General features: G+C 43.4%; 2 protein-coding genes across 2 annotated transcripts in view; one reads left to right on the top strand and one right to left on the bottom strand.

The window, feature by feature from the left end:
• Positions 1 to 7576: 7576 nt before the first annotated feature.
• Positions 7577 to 10593, top strand: LOC139556425 (inactive serine protease 35-like). The gene is made up of 2 exons (XM_071370362.1): positions 7577 to 7767; positions 8406 to 10593. Exon 2 carries the CDS (start codon positions 8425 to 8427, stop codon positions 9991 to 9993), a length of 1569 nt encoding a protein of 522 aa, XP_071226463.1. The 5' UTR covers positions 7577 to 7767; positions 8406 to 8424; the 3' UTR covers positions 9994 to 10593.
• A 76-nt stretch (positions 10594 to 10669) lies between these two features.
• LOC139556426 (clathrin coat assembly protein AP180-like) overlaps positions 10670 to 25798 on the bottom strand; it is a 37619-nt gene continuing 22490 nt past the window's right edge. The window contains exons 12-26 of the mRNA XM_071370364.1: positions 25624 to 25718; positions 25378 to 25454; positions 25226 to 25240; positions 23619 to 23711; positions 22727 to 22900; positions 22339 to 22413; positions 22018 to 22098; positions 21407 to 21472; positions 17374 to 17493; positions 14722 to 14746; positions 14466 to 14538; positions 13043 to 13096; positions 12834 to 12914; positions 12427 to 12540; positions 10670 to 12317 (exon numbers count right to left, since the gene is read on the bottom strand). Coding sequence (XP_071226465.1) covers positions 12451 to 12540; positions 12834 to 12914; positions 13043 to 13096; positions 14466 to 14538; positions 14722 to 14746; positions 17374 to 17493; positions 21407 to 21472; positions 22018 to 22098; positions 22339 to 22413; positions 22727 to 22900; positions 23619 to 23711; positions 25226 to 25240; positions 25378 to 25454; positions 25624 to 25718 — 1119 coding nt within the window. The 3' untranslated portion in view covers positions 10670 to 12317; positions 12427 to 12450. The remainder of the gene's footprint in view (positions 12318 to 12426; positions 12541 to 12833; positions 12915 to 13042; positions 13097 to 14465; positions 14539 to 14721; positions 14747 to 17373; positions 17494 to 21406; positions 21473 to 22017; positions 22099 to 22338; positions 22414 to 22726; positions 22901 to 23618; positions 23712 to 25225; positions 25241 to 25377; positions 25455 to 25623; positions 25719 to 25798) is intronic.

The raw sequence follows: 25798 nt of genomic DNA, 5'->3' as shown, positions 1-25798 counted from the left end.
CTGGGACCTGTTGGATCGTAGGGTGAGTGTTAGCGCCATTCCCCCCAGAAATGTCTGGGAACTTGCAGGTGCCTTGGTGGAAGAGTGGGGTAACATCTCACAGCAAGAACTGGCAAATCTGGTGCAGTCCATGAGGAGGAGATGCACTGCAGAACTTAATTTGTTATGTTCATACAAATATTTACACATGTTAAGTTTGCTGAAAATAAACGCAGTTGACAGTGAGAGGACATTCCTTTTTCTAATGAGTTTTACAATGCATGTGTATGCGTGTGTCTGTGTCTGTGTCTCTTCACAGTCCTCACTGTTCCATAAGGTGTTTTTTTTAAACAGACAGCTTGGTGCATTCAGCATGTCAATACTTCTTACTAAAACAAGTAGCAATGAAGTCAATCTCCCCTCTACTTTGAGCCATGAGAGATTGACATGCTGCCCTGTTTTGAGCCAATTGTAATTTTCCTAAGTCCATCTTTGTGGCTCCTGATCACACAACTGGACAGTAGTCCAGGTGCGACAAAACTAAGGCCTGTATGAGCTGCCTTGTTTCTTATGGACAGACTTCTCCCCATCTTAGCTACTGTTGCATCAGGTTTTGCACAATTGGCCCATCATCATCCAGGATAGTGGAGGGTTTGGCCGGGGTAGGCCGTCATTGTAAATAAGATTTTGATCTTAACTGACTTGCCTAGTTAAATAAAGGTTAAATAAATAAATGAAAGACTCAAAGCCAGTGGCATGTAATTAGTAAAGATTTTTAAAAGTAAAGGGCCTAGACAGCTGCCCTGGGGAATTCCTGATTCTACCTAGGTTATGTCGGAGAGGCTTCCATTAATGCACCCCCTCTGTTTTCTGTTAGACAGGTAACTCTTAATTCACAATATAGCAGGGGGTGTAAAGCCATAACACATACATTTTTCCAGCAGCAGACTATGATCGATAATGTCAAAAGCTGCACTGAAGTCTAACACAACAGCCCCTACAATCTTTTTATCATCAATATCTCTCAGCCAATCATCAGTAATTTGTGTAAGTGCCGTGCATGTTGAATGTCCTTCCCTATTAGCGTGCTGAAAGTCTGTTGTCAATTTGTTTACTGTAAAATAGCATTGTATCTGGTCAAACACAATTTTTTCCAAAAGTTTACTGAGGGTTGATAACAGGCTGATTGGTCGGCTATTTGAGAAAAGAAAGGGGGCTTTACTATTCTTGGGTAGCAGATTGACTTTTGCTTCCCTCCACGCCTGAGGGCACACACTTTCTTGTTGCCTTTCAGTCCAGAGGTGTCCCTCAGTCCTGTGAGCCCATTTATTGGGGTTCCCAGGCCAAGGTCGACGGCGAGGACCGCCGCTCGTAAGAGGCCATGGGGGCGGTTAAGGAGGTGGACAAAAACTGTGGTGAAGTGTGGTCCACGTCCCGCGCCAGAGCCGCCACCGCGGACAGACGCCCACCCAGACCCTCCCCTATAGGTTCAGGTTTTGCGGCCGGAGTCCGCACCTTTGGGGGGAGGGGGGGGGGGGGGTACTGTCACGTTCTGACCTTTATTTCCTTTGTTTTGTCTTTATTTAGTATGGTCAGGGCGTGAGTTGGGGTGGGCAGTCTATGTGTGTTTTTCTATGTTGGGGTTTTGAGTTCGGCCTGGTATGGTTCTCAATCAGAGGCAGCTGTCAATCGTTGTCCCTGATTGAGAATCATACTTAGGTAGCCTGGGTTTCACTTTTGGTTTGTGGGTGTTTGTTTCCGTGTGTGTGTTTGTTGCCACACGGTACTGTTTCGGTTTCGTTCGTTTACGTTTATTGTTTTTGTATTTTGTAGTGTTCAGTTTATGTCTTTAAATAAACATTATGGACACTTACCACGCTGCATATTGGTCCTCCGATCCTTCTCGCTTCTCCTCGTCAGAAGAGGAGGACGACAGCCGTTACACAGACCAGCAAATATTATTATTGTATGACCTCTTATACACTATATTAGGCCCAGCCTTAGGAACTTTGTTTTTCCTAGATATGGCTACTAAATTGTGATCACTACATTCAATGGATTTGGAATCTGCTTTAAAGCAGATTTCTGCAGCATTAGTAAAGCTGTGATCAATACATGTTGATGATTTAATTCCTGTGCTGTTTGTAAATACCCCGGTAGGTTGACTGATAGCCTGAACCAGATTGTAGACACTGGTTACAGTTTGAAGCTTTTTCTTGAGTGGGCAGCTTGATGAAACCCAGTCAATATTTAAGTCACTCAGAAAATATACCTCTCTGTTGATATCACATAAATTATCAAGCATTTCACACATATTATCCAGATACTGGTTGTTAGCACTTGGTGGTCTTTAGCAGCTTCCCAAAAGAATGGGCTTTAGGTGAGGCAGATTAACCTGTAACCATATTACTTCAACAGTATTTAACATGAGATCCTCTCTAAGCTTTATAGGAATGTGGTTCTGAATATAAACAGCCACATTTCCACCTTTAGCATTTCTGTATTTTCTGTAGATATTATAACCACGTATTGCTACCACTGTATCATCAAAGGTATTATCTAAGTGAGTTTCAGATATAGTCAGAATATGAATGTCATCTGTTACTAGCAAGTTATTGATTTCATGAACCTTGTTTCTTAGGCTACATATGTTCATGTGGGCCATTTATAGCACTTTTCTTGGATGATTGATTGTTTTTATTGCTTTCCCGGACAAGCTTATCAGAAGTAGACATGACAATGTTATTTCTGTTTGAGCTGATAGTGCAGGGTGAACTTCCTACTAGGGCACACCGCCTTAGTGCTAACAGTAGAACTCTGGTTCATAGGTACATGATTACTGTATAAAATAGCTGTAGGATCGACAGAGGCTTTCAGGGGAGTTAGAGGGACATACGTTAGGTTACTTACGTTCATTCAAACCTCTACACAAAACTCTCACTCAGAAATCCCCCATTTTCTTATTCCCTGAAGAATTATTCTGTATGTTATTCTCCTTACACCATTTGTTATCTTCACTGTCAAAGTGGAGGCACTTTTCTTAATTGCCCCCATTAGAATGTTTAATTTCCCTCAAACAAACTAACCAATAACATTTACTCACATCCATGGGCCAGGATGCAATCAACATCAACTTCTGTACAGCAGGAATGACTTACAGATGTTTGGGACCATCTCAGAGATAGGCTCAGTTACAGTTGAAGTCGGAAGTTTACATACACCTTAGCCAAATACATTTAAACTCAGTTTTTCACAATTCCTGACATTTAATCCAAGTAAAAATTCCCTGTCTTAGGTCAGTTAGGATCACCACTTTATTTTAAGAATGTGAAATTTCAGAATAATAGTAGAGAGAATGATTTATTTCAGCTTTTATTTCTTTCATCACATTCCCAGTGGGTCAGAAGTTTACATACACTCAATTAGTATTTGGTAGCATTGCCTTTAAACTGTTTAACTAGGTTCAAACGTTTCGGGTAGCCTTCCACAAGCTTCCCGCAATAAGTTGGGGGAATTTTGGCCCATTCCTCCTGACAGAGCTGGTGTAACTGAGTCGGGTTTGTAGGCCTCCTTGCTCACACGCGCTTTTTCAGTTCTGCCCACATATTTTCTATAGGATTGAAGTCAGGGCTGTGTGATGGTCACTCCAATACCTTGACTTTGTTGTCCTTAAGCCATTTTGGCACAACTTTGGAAGTATGCTTGGTGTCATTGTCCACTGTGAAGACCCATTTGCGACCAAGCTTTAATTTCCTGACTGATGTCTTGAGATGTTGCTTCAATATATCCACATTATTTTCCTACCTCATGATTCCATCTATTTTGTGAAGTGCACCAGTCCCTCCTGCAGCAAAGCACCCCCACAACATGATGCTGCCACCCCCATGCTTCACGGTTGGGATGGTGTTCTTCGGCTTGCAAGCTTCCCCTTTATCCTCCAAACATAACGATGGTCATTATGGCCAAACAGTTCTATTTTTGTTTCATCAGACCAGAGGACATTTCTCCAAAAAGTATGATCTTTGTCCCCATGTGCAGTTGCAAACCGTAGTCTGGCTTTTGTTATGGCGGTTTTGGAGCAGTGGCTTCTTCCTTGCTGAGCGGCCTTTCAGGTTATGTCAATATAGGACTCGTTTTACTGTAGATATAGATACTTTTGTACCTGTTTCCTCCAGCATCTTCACAAGGTTCTTTGCTGTTGTTCTGGGATTGATTTGCACTTTTCACACCAAAGTACGTTCATCTCTAGGAGACAGAACGCGTCTCCTTCCTGAGCGGTATGACGGCTGCGTGGTCCCATGGTGTTATACTTGCGTACTATTGTTTGTACAGATGAACGTGGTACCTTCAGGCATTTGGAAATTGCTCCTAACGATGAACCAGACTCGTGGAGGTCTACAATTTCTTTTCTGAGGTCTTGGGTGATTTCTTTTGATTTTCCCATTATGTCAAGCAAAGAGGCACTGAGTTTGAAGGTAGGCCTTGAAATACATCCACAGGTACAACTCCAATTAACTAAAATGATGTCAATTAGCCTCTCAGAAGCGTCTAAATCCATTACATAATTTTTGAGAATTTTCCAAGCTGTTTAAAGGCACAGTCAACTTAATGTATGTAAACTTCTTTCCCACCGGAATTGTGATACAGTGAATTATAATTGAAATAATCTCTCTGTAAAAGTTTGTTAACAAGAAATTTGTTGAGATATTGAAAAACTAGTTTTAATGCCTTTAACCTAAGTGTATGTAAACTTCCGACTTCAACTGTACATGGTCAGCATTGGTTACAGCATTGGACATTTAGATGAACAGTATACAGTTCACCTCTAAAACATTTGATAGGGTCCTATGGAAATCATTTGGGAGTGTGACTGTGTGTATGTGGGCGTTCATGTGTACGTGCTTGGTGCATGTGGAGCCCACACACTTGGTGCTCCACCTCTAGAATGGTCTACAACTGACTAGGTATCCCCCGTGTCCTTCCCTTTCCCTTCTGTGAAGTTCAGTCAGGGGAAAAGTGTTGAACATATATATTTGCACATTATTGTTTCAAACCCACACTGGAGTGATTATCATCTCTCTAATCAGAGACAATCTGGCACATCTCACTAGGGAGGGATTAAATAGAAGGGAAATAGAACGTACACGCATGCACACACAATGTGTTCTCTCTACTCTACTGTACATCATTTTTGCTCTCACTATCAGTATGACATTTAACGTTAAGGAGTTATGGTAACAACGGGTGAAAGTAAGGTGGTACCGTCCAGTACGGAATCCCGGCAAAATAAATAGTGGGGGTGATCCGTACCGGTAAAACATCACAATAGTTCAAACAAAAGGTGACGAAAACTGTAGGCTATTTCACCATTATTTGTCATTACTGCATGTCAGAGGCATGAAACATTTGCGAAAGGACTTGAAATATGATAGCCTACGTGCCAAAATGCTATGTTTTTCCGATGAGAACACTGATATTTTGTCAAGGCAGAGATGCGTGGCCGACACAGAGACGCAGCAGTGGACGCATAAATTCGGGCCTAATGATATTAGCCTTAATGTCATTACACTTTTTGGTGTTTTGTGTAAAAGATTTCTCTTTCCATTCACCACTGTTTGAGGGCTGGAAAGTTGTAAGTTGTGAGTAGATGAACATGGTCGGGTAGCCTAGTAAAGTAAAGGAGCCCTTTGAAATTATTGTCAACCAATGGCAATCAACCAATGGCAGAAATCTACCAGGCTCCACCCATAAAGAGGATATGTGTGTGCATGTGTGTGTGTGGAGGTTGGTGGGAGGAGTTAAAGGAGGGTGGGCTCATTGTAATGGCTGGAATGGTATTAATGGAATGGAATCAAACATATGTTTTCCATATCTTTGATACCGTTCCATTTATTCCATTCCAGCCATTACAATGAGCCCACCCTCCTTTAACTCATACAACTAGCTTCCAATGTTGTCTGTGTGTTTAGGCCAAGACATGGGGTATTGCTACACAGAAGGGAAAAGGCAAACAGTTTTTTTTTATATCCTTAAAAGCCTTATAATGCCATGCTTTGTTCAGGTTTGTTGCACTGGCTCTTTGGGACCCCTAGAGAAACAAACACAGCATAAGAACAAGTTCTCCCATGTCATCCCGCTCCTCCGCACACTCCACTGGCTTCCAGTCGATGCTCACATCCACTACAAGACCATGGTACTTGCCTACGGAGCAGCAAGAGAAACTGCCCCTCCCTACCTTCAGTCTATGCTCAAATCCTACACCCCAACCTGAGTACTCCGTTCTGCCACCTCTGGTCGCTTGGCCCACCCACCCCTACGGGAGGGCAGCTCCCGCTCAGCCAGGTCCAAACTCTTCCCCAATGGTGGAACCAGCTTCCCACTGAAGCTAGGACAGCAGAGCCCTACCTCTTCAAAGAGTATCTTAAATAATCCCCCACCTCACCTCGACCCTTGCACGTGACCCCCCCCCTACTTTATTGAGAAAAAGTTAACTTACTATGCTTGTGATATGTGGTTTTCCCACCTAGCGTTCTTAAGATGAACGCACTAACTGTAAGTCGTTCTGGATAAGAGTGTCTGCTAAATGACTAAAATGTAGATCCACACATCCACAAGAAGTTACATGTTAGGGCAGAAGTATGTGGTAACATTAACCAGCCAAAGATCTCTGTGAATGACTTAAAGGATCTTTGATTGTGAACACTGGTCACTGCTATACTATGTATTAAAAATGAAAGCAGGAGGAAGGGGAGTGGGGAGGAAGAGGAAGAGAGTTCATTTGGTGAATCAGTTGAGTGCCTGTATATTCAGTAGGCCAAGCAGTTGTCGTAATAAATCTGCTGGAGTTGAAATGCAGGTTATTACTTTAGATCTAAGGAGGTCCAGGGCTGAATCAATATCAGTTTTCTGTTGACTTTTATCGTTCCTGTGTGTGTGTGTGTGTGTGTGTGTGTGTGTGTGTGTGTGTGTGTGTGTGTGTGTGTGTGTGTGTGTGTGTGTGTGTGTGTGTGTGTGTGTGTGTGTGTGTGTGTGTGTGTGTGTGTGTGTGTGTGTGTGTCCAACCCCAGATCAATCATCTGCCTCTGATAGGGAGACTGCTCAGCAGTGTGTGAAGCCACAAGCCATCAAAGGTTACCTGGCTGACACATCTGGATTTACAGTTTTGCCTACAGACACTGAAAGCACACAAGGATATGCCACACAAACTCAAAGGCTGCCATTCAATTAGTTATTTTGTCATAAAACAAATCAAAGCTGCTGGTCAGGTTGATGTCTGATCTGGTTAATTATAACGTATCCTAAAGTTATTCAGTCAGCAACAAGGCAGGAATGCAGGATATATAGCTTAATTCAAAGCAACTCGACTGGATGTGTGAGGTGGGGAATGAAAATACGTTTATGGGAGCTGAAAACAACCAATAACACGTTTTATATGATTTTCCTACTTTTGAACAGGAATTCCACAGTTCACGGGCTCAATAGCTGAATTAAACTTCAGTCGTCCTTCTCATCGCGTTCCTCATCACCAGGGAGTACCTCCCCCGGTCTCGTCTTGTAACATGAACGAGCGGCACCTTTTTCCATCAAATGTTTTCTTCATCATGGACAAATCTCAGTGCAGTGAAGATCTCGCTCACGGCTTTTCATTGCGTTCCGGTTGTTTGACGCGCGGGCGATGATGGGACGCGGTCTTTCACGCACTGACTGGTACCCGACTGGATAAAATACCCTTTTTTTTAAAGAGGAATTTTGCTGACTTCTCCAACTTTTATTTTCGAATGCTTGCAGGTATGATTGTTTTGTTAACTCTAGAAGCAACTACCATTTCAATACATTCACGTGACAGACGGGAATGTATAGACACATCAGGCATTACTAATCAATGATTATCACATCCAATTTGCTTTGTGTGATTAGGCTACTATGACCAATGTGAGAAAGTCTCAGAGTTTTATCACCATCACCATTAGACTAACTCTGATATATCCAGTAATTCCTCTAATCATAGTTCGTTGACGTATTAAACAAATCATATTCCTGGTCACTCTCATACCCCTGATGATTTTTTTTATCAAGCTTTAGAATTTGTGCTGCATTCAAACAAATCATTTATTTGAATTTAAGCTTGGTATGATCATATTTTCCTTGTGTAGAGAATAGTTGTAAAACATGGAATCATCAGAGGAATTTAGGCTATTGTTGGAGCCAATCAAATGTAACAATTTCCCACCTTGTGCCACCAACGAAATGGACTTCACCACCAGCGCTATCTGCCGGTGACAACGCTTTTGCAGAGAGAATACTTCAATAACACTCAAGCAGTTGGTGATGACTGTAGGGGATTGAGCGCCCTCTGCTGGCCTCATCTTATACACCAGTCACCTGTTTCTTTTTGCGCAATCTTCCTTCCTCTCTCTGTCTTTTAGGCCCTGGTGAAGCAGTGCAATGACTCCCTTTCCCCCGTGTCTGCTGCTGCTCTGTGCCCTGCCCCTGTGTGTTCTAGCCTGGCGGGGCCACGGCGATGGTGTTGATGAAGAGTATGGCTGGTCCATGCAGAGGGTCCCGTTAATTCTGGACAGGCACACTGTGCATCTGCAGAGCCCCACATTTGGTGGGAAGGTCGAGGGGGCAGGTGAGGATGAGGAGGGGGTGTGTGGGATAAAGTGTCAGAGCGCCCTCCCCCCTCCCGACTGGGCCACACTGGAGAGCATGCTGGGATACGAGACGGTGTACGAGAACGGCACGCGCACACACAGCAACGTCACGCTGCAGGGCCTGAATGACACAACCTCACACACGCCCTTACACACCCCCTCAAACACTCGCAGGAAACGTCAGGTGTACGGCGAGGACGGACGCTTTGTCATCTCGGACAGCCACTTCATCACCAGCTACCCGTTCTCCACGGCGGTCCGCCTGTCCACGGGCTGCTCCGGGGTCCAAGTGTCTGAAAAACACATACTGACGGCGGCCCACTGCGTCCACGATGGGAAGGACTACCTGCAGGGGGTCCGCAGGCTGAAAGTGGGGGTCCTACAGGTCAAATCTAAACGAGGTAGGAGGGGTGGGAGGAGGAGAGGGGGGAGGAGAGGAGGAGGAGAGGAAGTGGTAGGAGAAGGGGAGAAAGGGAATGGGATAGATGGAGAAGAACCGAGACAGGAGCAGAGACGGAGAGGAGGGAGGCAGAGAAGGAGGAAGGGAGAAAGGGAGAAACAGAACAGGGTTGATGAGACTGGAGCAGAGGGAAGTGAAGGAGGGAACATGGAGAAGGAGAGGGGACAAGGAGGGGGTAGGCAGAGAAGGAGGAAGGGAGAAAGGGAGAAACAGAACAGGGTTGATGAGACTGGAGCAGAGGGAGGTGAAGGAGGGAACATGGAGAAGGAGAGGGGACAAGGAGGGGGTAGGCAGAGAAGGAAAGGTAGCAGAAGCAGCCGTGTACAACGCAGCACCGAACCCAAAACTCAGCCCTCCTTCCACTGGACACGCGTAAAACAAACCCACATCCCCAAGGGTTGGATACACACAGGAGATAGAACCAACGCCATATCCCACAACTACGACTACGCCCTCCTGGAGCTCAAACAGCCAATTAAACAGAAGCACATGACACTGGGTGTAGTGGCCGCTACAAAGCCCCTCCCCTTGGGTCGCATCCACTTCTCAGGGTTCGACAACGAGCCAGAGGGAGGACAAAAGGACAGAGAGGGGGAAAAGCTGGTCTATCGCTTCTGTTCAGTGACGGAGGAGTCAGACGACCTGTTGTATCAGCATTGTGATGCCCAGCAGGGGGCGTCAGGCGCTGGTGTATACATCCGCCTCAGACAGGAAGTGGTGGGGTCCAATAAGGGGAAGTGGCAGCGGAAGGTTATCGGGGTGTTCTCAGGGCACCGCTGGGTGGACGGAGACGGGGGTGAACAGAGGGACTATAATGTGGCAGTGAGGATCACTCCGCCTAAATACGCTCAGATCTGCCACTGGATCCATGGGGATCCCAGGATGTGTAGGGAGGCCTGAGACACCAGGGATATGTCAGACTGATCAGAGTAAGAAAACAATAAGATATGCATCCATGTATCGCCTTTCACTGAGACCTCAAAGCGCTGAGGTGGTGGTGGACAAACTAACCAATGGCCAGCACAGACAGATCAGATGGAATAGAACTTTGGAATATGGGAGGATTTTCTTGCTCTGGTCAATCAAACAGATCCCTATCCAGACTGAGGTCTCAAAATTCTATGGTGCGCTAAAAACAGGTTTCTTTGTCTCATGTGCTTTTTGTGTGTTTTTTCCCTAAGAAATACCCATCGTGCACATAATATGGGTGCTAAGATGAGTTCCGTTGGTGATGATTTTTCTTGGGTAAATCTTTGTTTTTAGTGTCTCTACATGATTCAGTTATCTAGCCAATGCTCTTTTTGGGTGCAAATAAGGGTTATAATAGTTATCAGAATATTTTTTTCCAGGGTCTATATTTTGAGTGTAAATGTGTATTTTGTTGAATATGTCCTAAACATACATTTTGCTTGGAAAAAAATTGGATCAACAGTGATGTAAAAAAAAAAATACAAATATAAAATGTCTTTATATTAAAACCTACCATTGAATACCAAAAAACTTGTGATGGACTGAACATGTTCAAGTATGAATGACAACAGTGGAGACATAAGTGATGAGGCCTGAAGTCTTTCCATCAGTGTATTTCTATTTTATTGCATCTCAAGGGACTCACATGCAAGTGGGGGAGAGAAGAGTGATGCCATCCAAGAACCAAACACTGCCTTCAACCAAATATATAGCAAATATTGTTATCCACATTTTTTATTTTATACGTTTTATTCCTCTTTTTCTTTGTCAATACTTTTTTTCACAACAGATTAAGATAGTCACTTTGGAAGAAAAACAACACATGGAACATCCATTGTATATCTGAGCGGTTTACAGCTAACGAGTTCCCAACACCTCTGGAGTGTTGCTACGGGAGACAATACAACTCTACTGATCACAGCTCCACAATGACCTTAGGTCAGGGTTGTCAAAATCATTCCATGAAGTGCCTAGTGTCTGCTGTTTTTTTGGTTTGTCCTTTCAATTAAGCCCTAGACAACCATGTGTGGGGAGTTCCTTACTAATTAGTGACCTTAATTCATAAATCAAGTACAAAGTAGGAGCGAAAATCTGCAGACACTCGGTCCTCCGTGGAATGAGTTTGCCACCTAAGCCTTTAGGTTGACATGGGCTGTGTCCCAACAATATTTACAAACCTTCTTTCCTTGTCTCCTTCATTTCATGACCACTGGTTGGTTTCACCAATTGCCTTTCACCTATCAATTCAGATAATTGGCCGTTAAGTAAAGGAGACAAGTACATTTGGATTTTTTAAAGTATTTGGATGCAGCCTAGATCAACTTCACTTGACATAGTCAAATGCAGTAACACTCCGCACCAACAGGGAGAGCCACAGTAAACACTGGGGGCTGAGTTTGCATTCAGTACTGCCTCCAAATACAGATGAGATATTTTTCAAAACTGCTTGAATTTTTTAAAACCTTAGAATTCATAGACATAACTAAAATATGATACATTTTCTCTCAAAATAAAGATTAAAGAAATATATGTATAATCTATACTTAAAAATATTCTAAAATGCATATGTCAATTTGAACATAGTCCACAAATGTTGCATGTAACACACAATCAAAAAAACAGACAAAATAAAAACAACATTTTGTCATATGATTTGTCATCTCGTAAACCCAGATTTGTGGTGACAGTTGTACATATTTCAATATTCATCAATATAACTGTATCTGTTCTCAAAGAGGCTGGGTGGATCAATTAATGGAGAAGAGTACAACTAAGTGTTGAATGATGTTAGAAAGACAGCAATATACAGAATTTGATTGGATAGTGAGGGAGAGGATAGGGCAGGGATTGGCCAGTGAGGTTTACACACACCGAACACAGTCCACGGTTAACAACACAATCCTCGTCTGGGAAACGCGCAAGAAAATCAACACAGATCCACCATTCCAGGTCAGCTGACACGTGGGAGTTCCAGAACAAATCTAAATACACTCATTTTTTATGGTAATTTTTTTTCTTAGTTTAGGTAAAGGATAACATTGAAGTACACACACACTCATACACAGTTTAGTTTTCTGTATCTATGACTCACAGCCACGGTTTTTGCTACAACAGCAGACAGAGAGGTTACGGGGAAGTCCGAGGACAGGGGTCGTAGTGCTGATGGTTGATTGGCTGAAGGGGCTGGGGCGTGACAGGAGGGAGACGGGGGGTGCACACATCCACATCCACAGCTCCAGACATAACAACAACCTCTGGAGAGAAGAGACAGAGGCAGAGAGAGGGATGATTACCACAATGTTATTATGTAACTGGCTCTTTTCATTGCATTGTGTGCATGTCGTTTGGTGCCACTAACCCTACCTCAGAGGGATGGGTTAGAGGGGTTTACATGAAGTCCTTGATGTTGAGGTCATCCAGGGCATTCTTGGGGGGCGGAGGCCTCCTCGGGCTCCCGGCCATCCCTGGAGATCCCATCTGTCACAGGGAACAGTGTTTCATGAAATAGGTGTGTCTGTGTGTGTGTTGTGTGTGTCTGTCTGTGTGTACTCTGTGTGTGTGTGTGTACTCTGTGTGTGTGTACTCTGTGTGTGTGTGTGTGTGTACTCTGTGTGTGTCTGTGTGTACTCTGTGTGTGTCTGTGTGTACTCTGTGTGTGTCTGTGTGTACTCTGTGTGTGTCTGTGTGTACTCTGTGTGTGTCTGTGTGTACTCTGTGTGTGTCTGTGTGTACTCTGTGTGTGTGTGTGTGTGTGTCTGTGTGTGTCTTACCGGTGCTCCTGGGGCTGCAGGGGCTCCAAAGCCTGGCCTAACCATGGGCATCATGGGAGCTCCAGCGCCAGCCGCCCCGCCCTGAGAAAGAGGAAACAGTCAGACACTATGGCAGCCATTTTAGAGATGCGTACATGGGCCACCTAAAGGGGTCATTGGCCATCTTAGGTGCTCCTAATGGTCCTAGGTTGAGGGCGGGGTGGTCTTACCATGCTGAATCCTTGGTAAGACCCCATAAAAGAAGGGGATCCCATTGGAACGTTCTAGGGGTGTGGAGTGGGGGAGAGGAGGTGGGACATTACCACACTACATACAACACAGGCACAGTAAAGACAACACTGCAACAACAAACACACAGACATATCACTGACACGCACACATAGAAAACATAGAAAAAGACATCAGAAAAAAAACGTTTTAAGACGCACGCACACACACAGAGAGAGAACAGCAAAGCACAGTACATAAAAACACTAACCTAACCTCTAAAATCAGGTTCAGGTGATTTGCTCATGCAGAAGCATTTGAAGACCACAGGGTCAATCATAAGAATACATGATCAGGCAAGCCAGTTTAAATCAGCAACTGATTATCTGATATTCATGTCAGTGGTGAGGCTTTGGCTAAATGAACAGCTGAAGCCATGGGTTAATACAGTAACTACAGACCCTATAGCAAAAGCTTTTTGGGCTAATGGTTAGTGCAGCAATTATATTATGAAGATAAAGCGATCTAAATTTGTATTGTTTTGTATTGTGTTTCGTTTGGACACTGGGAAGAGGAGCTATTGCTAAAAAAATGGGGGTTGAAATAAGGAAATATGCAGATGAACGGGGCATTTTGGGGTCAGAACTGTCAGGATTTGGCCAGGATTGTTTTGGTCACTAGATGCCCCCATTGCGCCTTTTTTGAACCTTTTGTTTTTCCCTTGGTCTAATTATTATTTGCACCTGTGCCTTATTTCTTTGCAGGTATTTAAACCCTTAGTGTTTCTCAGTTCTTTGCTCAGTGTTTGTATGTTAGCACCCAGCCCCAGCCATGCTGTGAACATATATTTCTCTTGTTGGATTTTCCAGAGGTACTCTGGTTTTGTTCTTGTTTATTTTTGATTAGTCTTTTGAGGTTTGTTTTTTCCTGCTGTTCTTACCACTTTGTGGATTTTCATTGTATTTTGGAGGATATCCATTTTTTCTCTTGGCTTTACTTTTGACGTTGTGGATTTATATTTTTTGCCTGAAGATCTTTTGCTTTGATTAAACCACCGTCTCTAGTACTGCTGTATCTGCCTCATCTTCTGGGTTCTGCCGACTATTAGTGACTGTTTCTCACACCGGGTCCTGACAAGAACTTTAAGGGAAGAAAAGGAGGGAAGTGGTTTCACAAGCAGCTCCTTGGTTTGGGACAAACTTCAGCCCGCTCAGAGCTCTCCAGTATTCCCAGTCCAACCCCTTAGTTTTCCCACAAAATGTTCACCCCTTTAAACCAAACACCAAATTCCTAATGTCCATATTCCAAATGTGATTGGACCACCCTGGAGAGTCAGAGAGGAGAGGTGCGTGTGATTGGCTCCATGCCATGCCTGTCACTGCCATGTGGCTGCACTCCATGCTATATGACAAAGACCAGATTTACCATGGGAGCGCCCCAACTTGGAGGAGCTACCTGAGGAGTTGACCAGCCTCCGCTTCCCATCGTGTTCTCCCCCCTGCGGAAGAGATGTCAATCAGTCAGTAAGCAAATAGAAAGAGGAAGAAAAGACAGAGGCCCCCAACCTCTTAAAATGTAAAGCTCATTGAGCGCTTGGAAAATGCTATGTGATTGTAATCCATGACATTAAATGACATGTCGAAACACACAGTAACACATACTCAAAACAGGAAAAACTTACATTTTTTGGCTCCCCATTCCCAGATCTGAAAGAGAGAAAATAAGACATTTCCCAGTCAGACAGAATATTGTACATTTAATATCTTATAACAGTTGCAAGTACTATGTAATATTATTGTACCTCTACTGTAATTACACTGTATCTGGCTATGTAACATTTCATACCTCTACTGTAATTACACTGTATCTGGCTATGTAACATTATGTACCTCTACTGTAATTACACTGTATCTGGCTATGTAACATTATGTACCTCTTCTGTATCTGGCTATGTAACATTATGTACCTATACTGTATCTGGCTATGTAACATGATGTACCTCTACTGTATCTGGCTATGTAACATTATGTACCTCTACTGTATCTGGCTATGTAACATTATGTACCTCTACTGTATCTGGCTATGTAACATTATGTACCTCTACTGTATCTGGGTATGTAACATTATGTACCTCTACTGTATCTGGCTATGTAACAGTATGTACCTCTACTGTATCTGGCTATGTAACATTATGTACCTCTTCTGTATCTGGCTATGTAACATGATGTACCTCTACTGTATCTGGCTATGTAACATTATGTACCTCTACTGTATCTGGCTATGTAACATTATGTACCTCTACTGTATCTGGCTATGTAACATTATGTACCTCTTCTGTATCTGGCTATGTAACATTATGTACCTTTACTGTATCTGGGTATGTAACATTATTGTACCTCTACTGTAATTACACTGTATCTGGCTATGTAACATTATGTACCTCTACTGTAATTACACTGTATCTGGCTATGTAACATTATGTACCTCTACTGTAATTACACTGTATCTGGCTATGTAACATTATGTACCTCTACTGTAATTACACTGTATCTGGCTATTTAACATTATGTACCTCTTCTGTATCTGGCTATGTAACATGATGTACCTCTATTGTAATTACACTGTATCTGGCTATGTAACATTATGTACCTCTTCTGTATCTGGCTATGTAACATTATGTACCTCTTCTGTATCTGGCTATGTAACATTATGTACCTCTACTGTATCTGGCTATGTAACATGATGTACCTCTACTGTATTGGGCTATGTAACAGTATGTACCTCTACTGTATCTGGCTATGTAACATTATGTACCTCTTCTGTATCTGGCTATGTAACATTATGTACCTCTTCTGTATCTGGCTATGTAACATTATGCACCTCTTCTGTATCTGGCTATGTAACATTATGTACCTCTTCTGTATCTGGCTATGTAACATTATGTACCTCTTCTGTATCTGGCTATGTAACATTATGTACCTCTTCTGTATCTGGCTATGTAACATTATGTACCTCTACTGTATCTGGCTATGTAACATTATGTACCTCTTCTGTATCTGGCTATGTAACATTATGTACCTCTTCTGTATCTGGCTATGTAACATTATGTACCTCTACTGTATCTGGCTATGTAACATTATGTACCTCTACTGTATCTGGCTATGTAACATGATGTACCTCTACTGTATCTGGCTATGTAACATTATGCACCTCTTCTGTATCTGGCTATGTAACATTATGTACCTCTTCTGTATCTGGCTATGTAACATTATGTACCTCTTCTGTATCTGGCTATGTAACATTATGTACCTCTTCTGTATCTGGCTATGTAACATTATGTACCTCTTCTGTATCTGGCTATGTAACATTATGTACCTCTACTGTATCTGGCTATGTAACATTATGTACCTCTACTGTATCTGGCTATGTAACATGATGTACCTCTACTGTATCTGGCTATGTAACATTATGCACCTCTTCTGTATCTGGCTATGTAACATTATGTACCTCTTCTGTATCTGGCTATGTAACATTATGTACCTCTACTGTATCTGGCTATGTAACATGATGTACCTCTACTGTATCTGGCTATGTAACTACCATGTACACTCAGTAGCCGTTCATGGAAAATGTTCGCTCCTACAGACGTTGAGTCACGTGGCCATGGCTTGCCATACAAAGTAGGCAGACAGGCATCGAAGCATTCAGTTACATTTCAATTGAACGTTAGATTGGGCAAAACAAGTGACCTAAGCGACTTTGAGCTTGCTATGATCGTCGGTGCAAGCTAACAGGTGGGTTACAAACAGGCAAATAACGTCGCAGTACAACTGAGGTGTGCAGAACGGCATCTCAGAACGCACAACCCGCCGGTCCTTGTCACGGATGGGCTATTGCTGTAGACGGCCACACAGGGTTCCACCCCGATCAGCTAAAAACAAAGCGGCTCCAGTGGGCACACGATCACCAACACTGGACAATTGAGGAGTGGACCACTGCCTGGTCCGAGGAATCCCGGTTTCGTGTTGTGCCATGCTGATGGCAGAGTCAGGATTTGGCATAAGCAGCACGAGTCCATGGCCCCATCCTGCCTGGTGTCAACGGTGCCCCAAATAATTCAGGCTGTTCTAGAGGCAAAGGGGGGTCTGACCCAGTACTAGATGGGTGTACCTAATAAATGGTCCACTGAGTGTAAGTAACGTTACAATAAGGTGAGATTGGTTATAGGAACATGTCTATGCATAGATGGACAGCACCATGATGCTGAAATTATTCAGGCCAAATTGAGAATCCCTGTCCTGTGTCTGCTCAGAGACTCTGTTCAGAGACTTACTGCTAGCCATGCTAGCCATGGTGGCGTCTAGGTCCCCTCCCATATGTTTAACTGGAGATGAGGCGGCCCCAGTCTGGGGCGTCATAGCAGGCATCAACACATCCCCTAGACCATCAAACGCTACAGGAGACACATAGGAGGGGGGAGAGATAGGAATGGAGTGGAGGGGGGAGAGGGAGGGAGAGAGAGAGAGAGAGAGAGAAGTGAGAAACAGCCACAATAATCCTCTCTGATCATAACAGAGGGGTCCTCCTTACGAGTGGGATTACCATGACAACCCATCGAGAGGGTCTCCATGACAACAGTGATCAGAGAGGAGCACAACATTGGAATGTTAACAAGAGGCAAGTCCTCATACTGATACTCAGTATGACTGAGGGCTTATACTGTGCCTCAACACACACACTCACACACAGTTAAAGTGATACTCTCCATGTAATATAAATCAACAGCATAAATATGCTGTCTACTCAACTCTACTAAATAGTATTACTATCCTATTAGCTAGCTTGTTTGAGATGGGGCATCATCCTTTGTATCTTGGTGACAGTAAGGATGCAGCCACTACTCTAGAGGGAGGAGGCAGTACCAAGCTAAATGGGCATTGTGATGTGAGCATCTCACACACCCTATTTATTAGGCATCTGTCAGAGCAGAGGGAAAAGAACAGCAGCAGTTGCTCTCTTACTGCAATGCAGCAATGCACTGTGGGAAACAGCACATCAATGAGCCAGAACACTCACCCAATCAGAGAGCAGGAAGCAAGCAATGAGCCAGCCCCAGAGCCAGATGGAGAGAGAGAGGAGCAATAGAGGGACGAGAGAGAAAGAGAGAGAAATAGAAAGTGAGACAGGACAAAGATTGTGAGAGAGCGCGCGAGTGAGTGAGATAAAGTGCAGCGGGAAAGAGAGAGAACAGAGGGAGGGAGGGAAAGAGAAGGAGAGGATGTAAGGGTAAGAAGAAAGGGACAGAAGGACAGTAGTGGAGGGAAAAATAATGGAGTGAGTTGAGAGATGACAAATGTTGCGAGAGAAAGAGAGATGGAGGAGAGAGAGAGTTAAGGCTTAAGCAGTAGTACTTGCAAATCGTCATTTACATAACATGCATGGCAGTGACAGCCTTGATCATAAACCTGGTAAGCACAGGGAAAGTTGCCACAGTAAAATGTGAAAAAGTCAACCAATGAACACACCAACAGAGAGAGAGACATCTATGGAAAGAATCTAGAATGAGAATGACCATACACAACAGCATGTGCATGTGGAATGGCCATAAAACCAAGGTATGTTCACAAGTTACATACACTCAGGATGTATTCATTCAGACAGACATGTTCATATACAGTACCAGTCAAAAGTTTGGACACACCTACTCATTCAAGAATTTTTCTTTATTTTTTACTATTTTATACATTGTAGAATAATAGTGAAGACATCACAACTATGAAATAACACATGGAATCAGGTAGTAACCCCAAAAAGTGTTAAACAAATCTAAATATATTTTATACTTGAAATTCTTCAAAGTAGCTACACTTTGCCTTGATGACAGCTTTGCACACTCTTGATGACAGCTTTGCACACTCTTGATGACAGCTTTGCACACTCTTGGAATTCTCTCAACCAGCTTCATGAGGAATGCATTTTCAATGGTCTTGAAGGAGTTCCCACATATGCTGAGCACTTCTTGGCTGCTTTTTCTTCACTCTGTGGTCCAACTCAATTGGGTTGAGGTTGGGTGATTGTGGAGGCCAGGTCATCTGATGCAGCACTCCATCACTCTCCCATCTTGGTCAAAATAGCCCTTACCTTCCCTCCAGGACACCTACAACACCCGATGTCACAGGAGGGCAAAAAATATAATCAAGGTCATTAACCACCGAAGCCACTGCCTGTTCACCCCGCTTCCATCCAGAAGGCGAGGTCAGTACAGGTGCATCAAAAATGGGACAGAGAGATTGAAAAACAGCTTCTATCTCAAGGCCATCAGATTGTTTAACAGCCATCACTAGCACAGAGAGGCGGATGCCTACCTACAGACTTGATATCATTGGCCACTTTAATAAATGGAACACTAGTCACTTTAATAATGCCACTTTAATAATGTTTACGTATCTCGCATTACTTATCTCATATGTACAGTTGAAGTCGGAAGTTTACATACACTTAGGTTGGAGTCATTAAAACTTGTTTTCAACCACTCCACAAATTTCTTGTTAACAAACTATAGTTTTGGCAAGTCGGTTAGGACATCTACTTCGTGCATGACACAAGTAATTTTTCCAACAATTGTTTACAGACAGATTATTTCACTGTATCACAATTCTAGTGGGTCAGAAGTTTACATACACTAAGTTGACTGTGCCTTTAAACAGCTTGGAAAATTCCAGGAATGATGTCATGGCTTTAGAAGCTTCTGATAGGCTAATTGACATCATTTGAGTCAATTGGAGGTGTACCTGTGGATGTATTTCAAGGCCTACCTTCAAACTCAGTGCCTCTTTTGCTTGACATCATGGGAAATCAAAAGAAATCAGCCAAGACCTCAGAAAAAAAGTTGTAGACCTCCACAAGTCTGGTTCATCCTTGGGAGCAATTTCCAAACGCCTGAAGGTACCACGTTCATCTGTACAAACAACGCAGTCTGGAGGTGTGTTTTGGGTTATTGTTCTGTTGAAAAACAAATGATAGTCCCACTACGCGCAAACCACATGGGATGGCGTATCGCTGCAGAATGCTGTGGTAGCCATGCTAGTTAAGTGTGCCTTGAATTTTAAATAAATCACTGACAGTGTCACCAGCACCCCCACACCACCTCCTCTATGCTTCACGGTGGGAACCACACATGTGGAGATCATCCTTTCACCTACTCTGCGTCTCACAAAGACACGGCGGTTGGAACCAAAAATCTCAAATTTGGACTCATCAGACCAAAGGACAGATTTCACCGTGTCTGTTGCTCGTGACCCAAGCAAGTCTTTTCTTTTTATTGGTTTCCTTGCAGCAACTCGACCATGAAGGCCTGATTCACGCAGTTTCCTCTGAACAGTTGATGTTGAGATGTGTCTGTTACTTGAACTCTGAAACATTTATTTGGGCTGCAATTTCTGAGGCTGGTAACTCTAATGAACTTATTCTCCGCAGCAGAGGTAACTCTGGGTCTTCCTTTCCTGTGACGGTCCTCATGAGAGCCGGTTTCATCATAGCGCTTAATGGTTTTTGTGACTGCACTTGAAGAAACTTTCAAAGTTCTTGACATTTTCTGTATTGACTGACCTTCATGTCTTAAAGTAATGATGGACTGTTGTTACTCTTTGCTTATTTCAGCTGTTCATGCCATAATATGGACTTGATCTTTTACCAAATAGGGCTATCTTCTGTATACCACCCCTACCTTGTCACAACATAACTGATTGGCTCAAATGCATTAAGAAGGAAAGAGATTCCACAAATTAACTTTTAACAAGGCACACCTGTCAATTGAAATGCATTCCAGGTGACTACCTCATGAAGCTGGTTGAGAGAATCCTAAGAGTGTGCAAAGCTGTCATCAAAGGGTGGCTAATTTGAAGAATCGAAAATATATTTTGTTTTGTTTAACACTATTTTTGGTTACTACATGATTCCATGTGTGTGTGTGTGTTGTAATATATATATACATTATATATATATATAAATAATGATATAGAATTACTATATTTATTATCATTATTATTCACAATTATTAATAATCGAATAACCTAATCTATATCTAATATACATATGAATAAGATTATATTACATGATACTATGTATCTGAAGTACCCAAAAAGGCCACTAGATGTCATCTGATAGAAATCCAAATAAACCTTCAAAGTAACCAAAGATTCTGGTCGTTTACTGGTAAATTTAGAAAGTTTCCAGTAATACACCCTACCTTTGTAACCCTATATGTGGTGTATTTACTGTTATATGTCTTGCATACAATGTGAATGTTCATGCCTGTTGTTTGTGTCATGCCTCGTGGGTGTGTCGTGCATCAGTAGGTACATTACCTGCCATCAGCTCAGCACCAGAGGCAGCTGCAGGTGCAGCAGGTTGGGTTTCTCCACCGGTGGAGTCTAATGGGTCAAACCAAACCATACCAGGCCAAGGTGGGCCAAGCCATTAACAGTGCAGCATGAGGGCAGAGAAGAGTTAAGAAGTCAGCCATCGGCTCCACACTAGGAACGCCAAACAGATAGAACAGCGTTATCATTGTCAGATAGGACAGTAGACATACACAGGTAAACACACGTACACACCAATAGTCTCAAACACACCAATAGAAACTCCTTTGATCCCAATATGCTGTGACAAGTCTACATCTACTAAGTGATACAAACTCAAAAAATTGTAGAGGACGTTGAAAAGTCAGTCCATCCTGAATAACACAGCTAACTCCTTAACTACAGTAACAACTTTATGGGTCACCAAAAACATACAGAGAAACGGAACGAGAAATGCTGATGAAGGTGAATAACATGAAAATAATCAATCAAATAATCAGTTAAAGTTAGGGCTTTCCTGCTTAGAAAGATTTTTACAAAAGGCCACTCATTTGAAGACCGTCGACCAGCAGCAAGGGGGATAGTGAGAGGTGGGGGGAGGGTGTACATTTACCCACCCCCAAACATGTCCATGATCGCCCCCTTGTCCGTTGGGGGGTCTGAGGAGAGGAAGGGGGCAGGGGAGGAGAATGCATCTGCTATAAGGGGAGGGGTAGAGGAGGGGTAGAACACACAGTGTGTGAATTATGTGCAAATGTCACAGTATAATTCACACGTACATCACACAATCAAACAAACCCATACCAACTAAACAAACTCACACAAACAACAAAATACAATAAGTATCCTTGAATTACAATAATGCACAAATGTACATATAAAAAACAGCACTCCAAACACATGCTGAGAAAGAAGGCAGATGGAGTGAGTTTGGGTACCTGCTCCAAACATGTCAACACTGGGGGCAGGGTCTGCTTTGGTGAAGCTTGGATCTGGCATTGAATCAAACATAGCTACAGGACAAGTACACAACACACACACACAATTTAAATGAGAACAGCAGACTACAAACAATGACTCATTAGATTAACAATTGTGATTGAAAGCCAATGCAGGAGCAGAGAGGCACCTGGGGAGAATGCATCCAAGCTGAAAGGAAGCAGAGGAAGCGTGATATGTGCAAGTTAGCCTCACAAAGAGAAAGGAACAATGCAGTTGACGGGTAAAATGCAGGAGAGGACAGGACACAGATGCAGAGTAGAGGACAAGGACAAAAGAGAAGAAAAGAAAAGGTTAAAAAAGTACCACACACGTGTAAACATTTACCACTGAAGAGGTCTATCGATGGGGTGGTGGGGGGGATGGGTGCTGCGATGGCGGATGAGGGGGCAGGAGGGGGCGCCACTGAGTTAAAGCAGTTGTTCTCCATTGGCATCATGGCAAACAGGTCCAGCCCTGGGCCTACTGCATTTGAGCTGCTACCAGTGGGGGCAAAGGGGTCTTTGGGAGGAAAGAACCAGGGAGGGGATGACAAGGGGGATGGAGATATTACACAACCACCATAACACAGTGTGAAATAAACCTAGAGGTATGGCAAGAGCTATATTCTGTGAAATAGGGAGGAGGAATAGGTGCATTCTGCTGAAATTCTGAAGATACGAGCTTAATTAGGGAGTTCACCGCTCCATATTCTTCATAAACATACAGTACATGTAAAACACTATGAAGTACCGTATGATCAAGAGAATCTGGAAAATAAGCATGAAAAATGATAAGAAAAGAACACGATTTGTGAAAAGAGGGAAACATATTGGAGAAAGCAGTATTAGTAGTATTCACACTCTCTCATTATACTCTCTGAAATACCCATACTAGACCAGATTTACAGAGTGTAACCACAGAGCTTGCAGATGCATTTTGGGATTTACAGAGTGAAAGGAAACCCCAGGTGGTATCTATCATGGTGGTCAACCACTGTCCTAAAATCAACCTCAGCAACAATCTCCATAGTAACAGCAACAGCCATGCCCAGAAACAACCAACAGCAGCACCTTTCTAGGGAAAGTAGCTACACCCACTCACAGCAAAGGGATCAACTGTTGGAACACACTCTCCACACACACAAACACATAAGCATGGATGCACCGAGCACTCGAGTACAGCCACAAAAATATACACACAGCCATTTACACAGGCAGACACACGTCCTGTAACCCACCGGCTGCGGCGTCGGCAGCTGGGGTTGGCGTGGAGGCCGGGGCCCCGCCCTCGGCCGCGGCATCAGAGGCGGGAGCAGGGGTGGAAAACGCATCTGATACCCAACACACACACAGACGACAGAGAGCGAGGTACAGCGAGAGATACGGAGAGAACAGAGAAAAGAAACAAGACAGACAAGAAAGAGAGTAAGTCAGAACAGGAAGAAGCCACCTAAAAGATGGTCTGTGCCTCAGCAGAGTTTAGAAATACTACTTTTACTTTGTTAGGTATTTCATTTAGTTAATATAGTGTACCTATATTAAATACTTGTAATGTAATGTCAGGCATAAGATATGTAATATACTTATTTTATTGCAGAGAGATATATTGCAGAGAGATACTATTTAACTGAGCCATCTTTTGATTACTGTAATAAATTCAGTTTAGATTAGTTACAAAACATTTACTTTGTGGCATGAATGATTGACCGGTGAAGGATAAATGAGAATACAGACAGGAGGCACAGCAAGGCCTATGGAAGGCGGGCTTTAGCTACAACTAAACTAGAAAGTGGTAACTAGGTCTGTTGCACTACATAACTGGACAAGCAGGCCACAGAATGAAACCAGAAGCAAAGCAATGTGTCTTTTAGGCGGCAATAAAGAACATGACTCTGTTTGATAGATTGGCTTTTCTCTGAAGTTAAGGAAAAGCTGTCGGACGATCAAACAAAATGAAGCATGTGAAAATGTATGGGTAGCATGTCTGAGTGGGTCTACAAGTGTGAGCATGCTTGTCTCTGTGTGTAGATCTGTGTCAATGAGCATAAGATGTACAAAATGCATACCAGTATGTGTGTTGCTTGCCATGTTCTTCCCAAATGGATGTGTTTGTTTTGGGGTATCTGGGTCACTGTGTGTATGTACATGCAGAGACTAAACATATGCATTAGTGTGTGTACATGCATGTAGAGAACACTACACTGTATCTCCTGTGTGTGCATGTGGAGGGTTGGTTGGGATTGAGCTGTCCAGCAGAGATTCTGTGGTTGGGAATCCTCCAGAAGCCCACTGACCTCCCAGCAGATCCATATTCGTCGCACCGGAGGAGGTGGTGGCGGCCGCACTAGGGGGAGGAGCCAGAGTGACTCCTGGCTCTGCGGCTACAGGGGTGGGCGTTACCCCCGCGGGAGAGGGAGCGGTGTCTACAGCGAGGGTGGGGTCAGGAAGCATGGACTCGCCCATTTCTGCAGGTACCCACGTGGTGTACCAACCAAACCCAAAACAAGGTACCAAAACAACCCCCAGAAATCATCCCCCAAAATACCCCATAGTAACCAAAGCAACCAGAAAGGCCCCGTTAGAACCAAATGAAGGTATCAAATCAACCCAATTTCAAAGAAACAACCGAAAAACAAAATCAACCCCAGAATTAAAGCCCCCGAATGAACCAAACCAGGGGATGGGAGGGAGGGATAGAGAGCAGAGAGAAACAAAGAGAGAGAAATAGACTATTGAGACTAGAGCAACACTATGAAACACATTGGGAGATCTAGAGATGACACGCTCTGTTAATGTTAATACACTAGAGAGGTTAAAGCCAGGGGCACTGTGGGATAACACTCACCTGATCCAAGGAGGTCTGTGGCAGCATCCCCAGAACAGCATGGGAGAAGGTGATGGAGGAAAATGCAATTATATTCATGTTAATTAGATAATGGAACTACCAGTAAGTTTTAATTAAGAATTAAACTATCAAGTTTTGATGTGGGACATTACCTCCCCAGGACATAGGGGCTGCTGAGGCTCCTGCTGACGGACCAGAGGAGGACAGAGGGTCCAGATCAAACAGAGAACTAGAGAGAGATAGAGGGATAGAGAGAGAATGGAAGGGGAAGGAATAATGGACTCTTATTCACAGTTTTACCAAATAAATGGAACAGATAGAATGGTTGAATGCCAGAACTGAGGAAATCCCTGAGGTGACGAGGTAAACTGTGGTAGGCAGAGGAAGTAGTCACTCACTCAGTGGCTTCTTCGGGTGGCGGCACTAGGGTGGGCACAGCGGCTGCAGATTTGGCGGGGGTGGAGGTCGGGGACACGTTATTGGTGGGGGACCCCTGGAATAGAGAGGGAGAGCCTTATTACTATCTATGTGTCGACATATAACCAGAAATAGAAAGGCAGGGAAAATCATTTG

Source organism: Salvelinus alpinus, chromosome 27 (assembly GCF_045679555.1).
Source record: "Salvelinus alpinus chromosome 27, SLU_Salpinus.1, whole genome shotgun sequence".
Classification (NCBI taxonomy): domain Eukaryota; kingdom Metazoa; phylum Chordata; class Actinopteri; order Salmoniformes; family Salmonidae; genus Salvelinus; species Salvelinus alpinus.
This window is presented reverse-complemented; position numbering and strand designations above follow the sequence as displayed.

Bases quoted from the DNA above. Each gene is read 5' to 3' on its own strand.
- LOC139556425 (XM_071370362.1), top strand. From the start codon at position 8,425: ATGACTCCCTTTCCCCCGTGTCTGCTGCTGCTCTGTGCCCTGCCCCTG.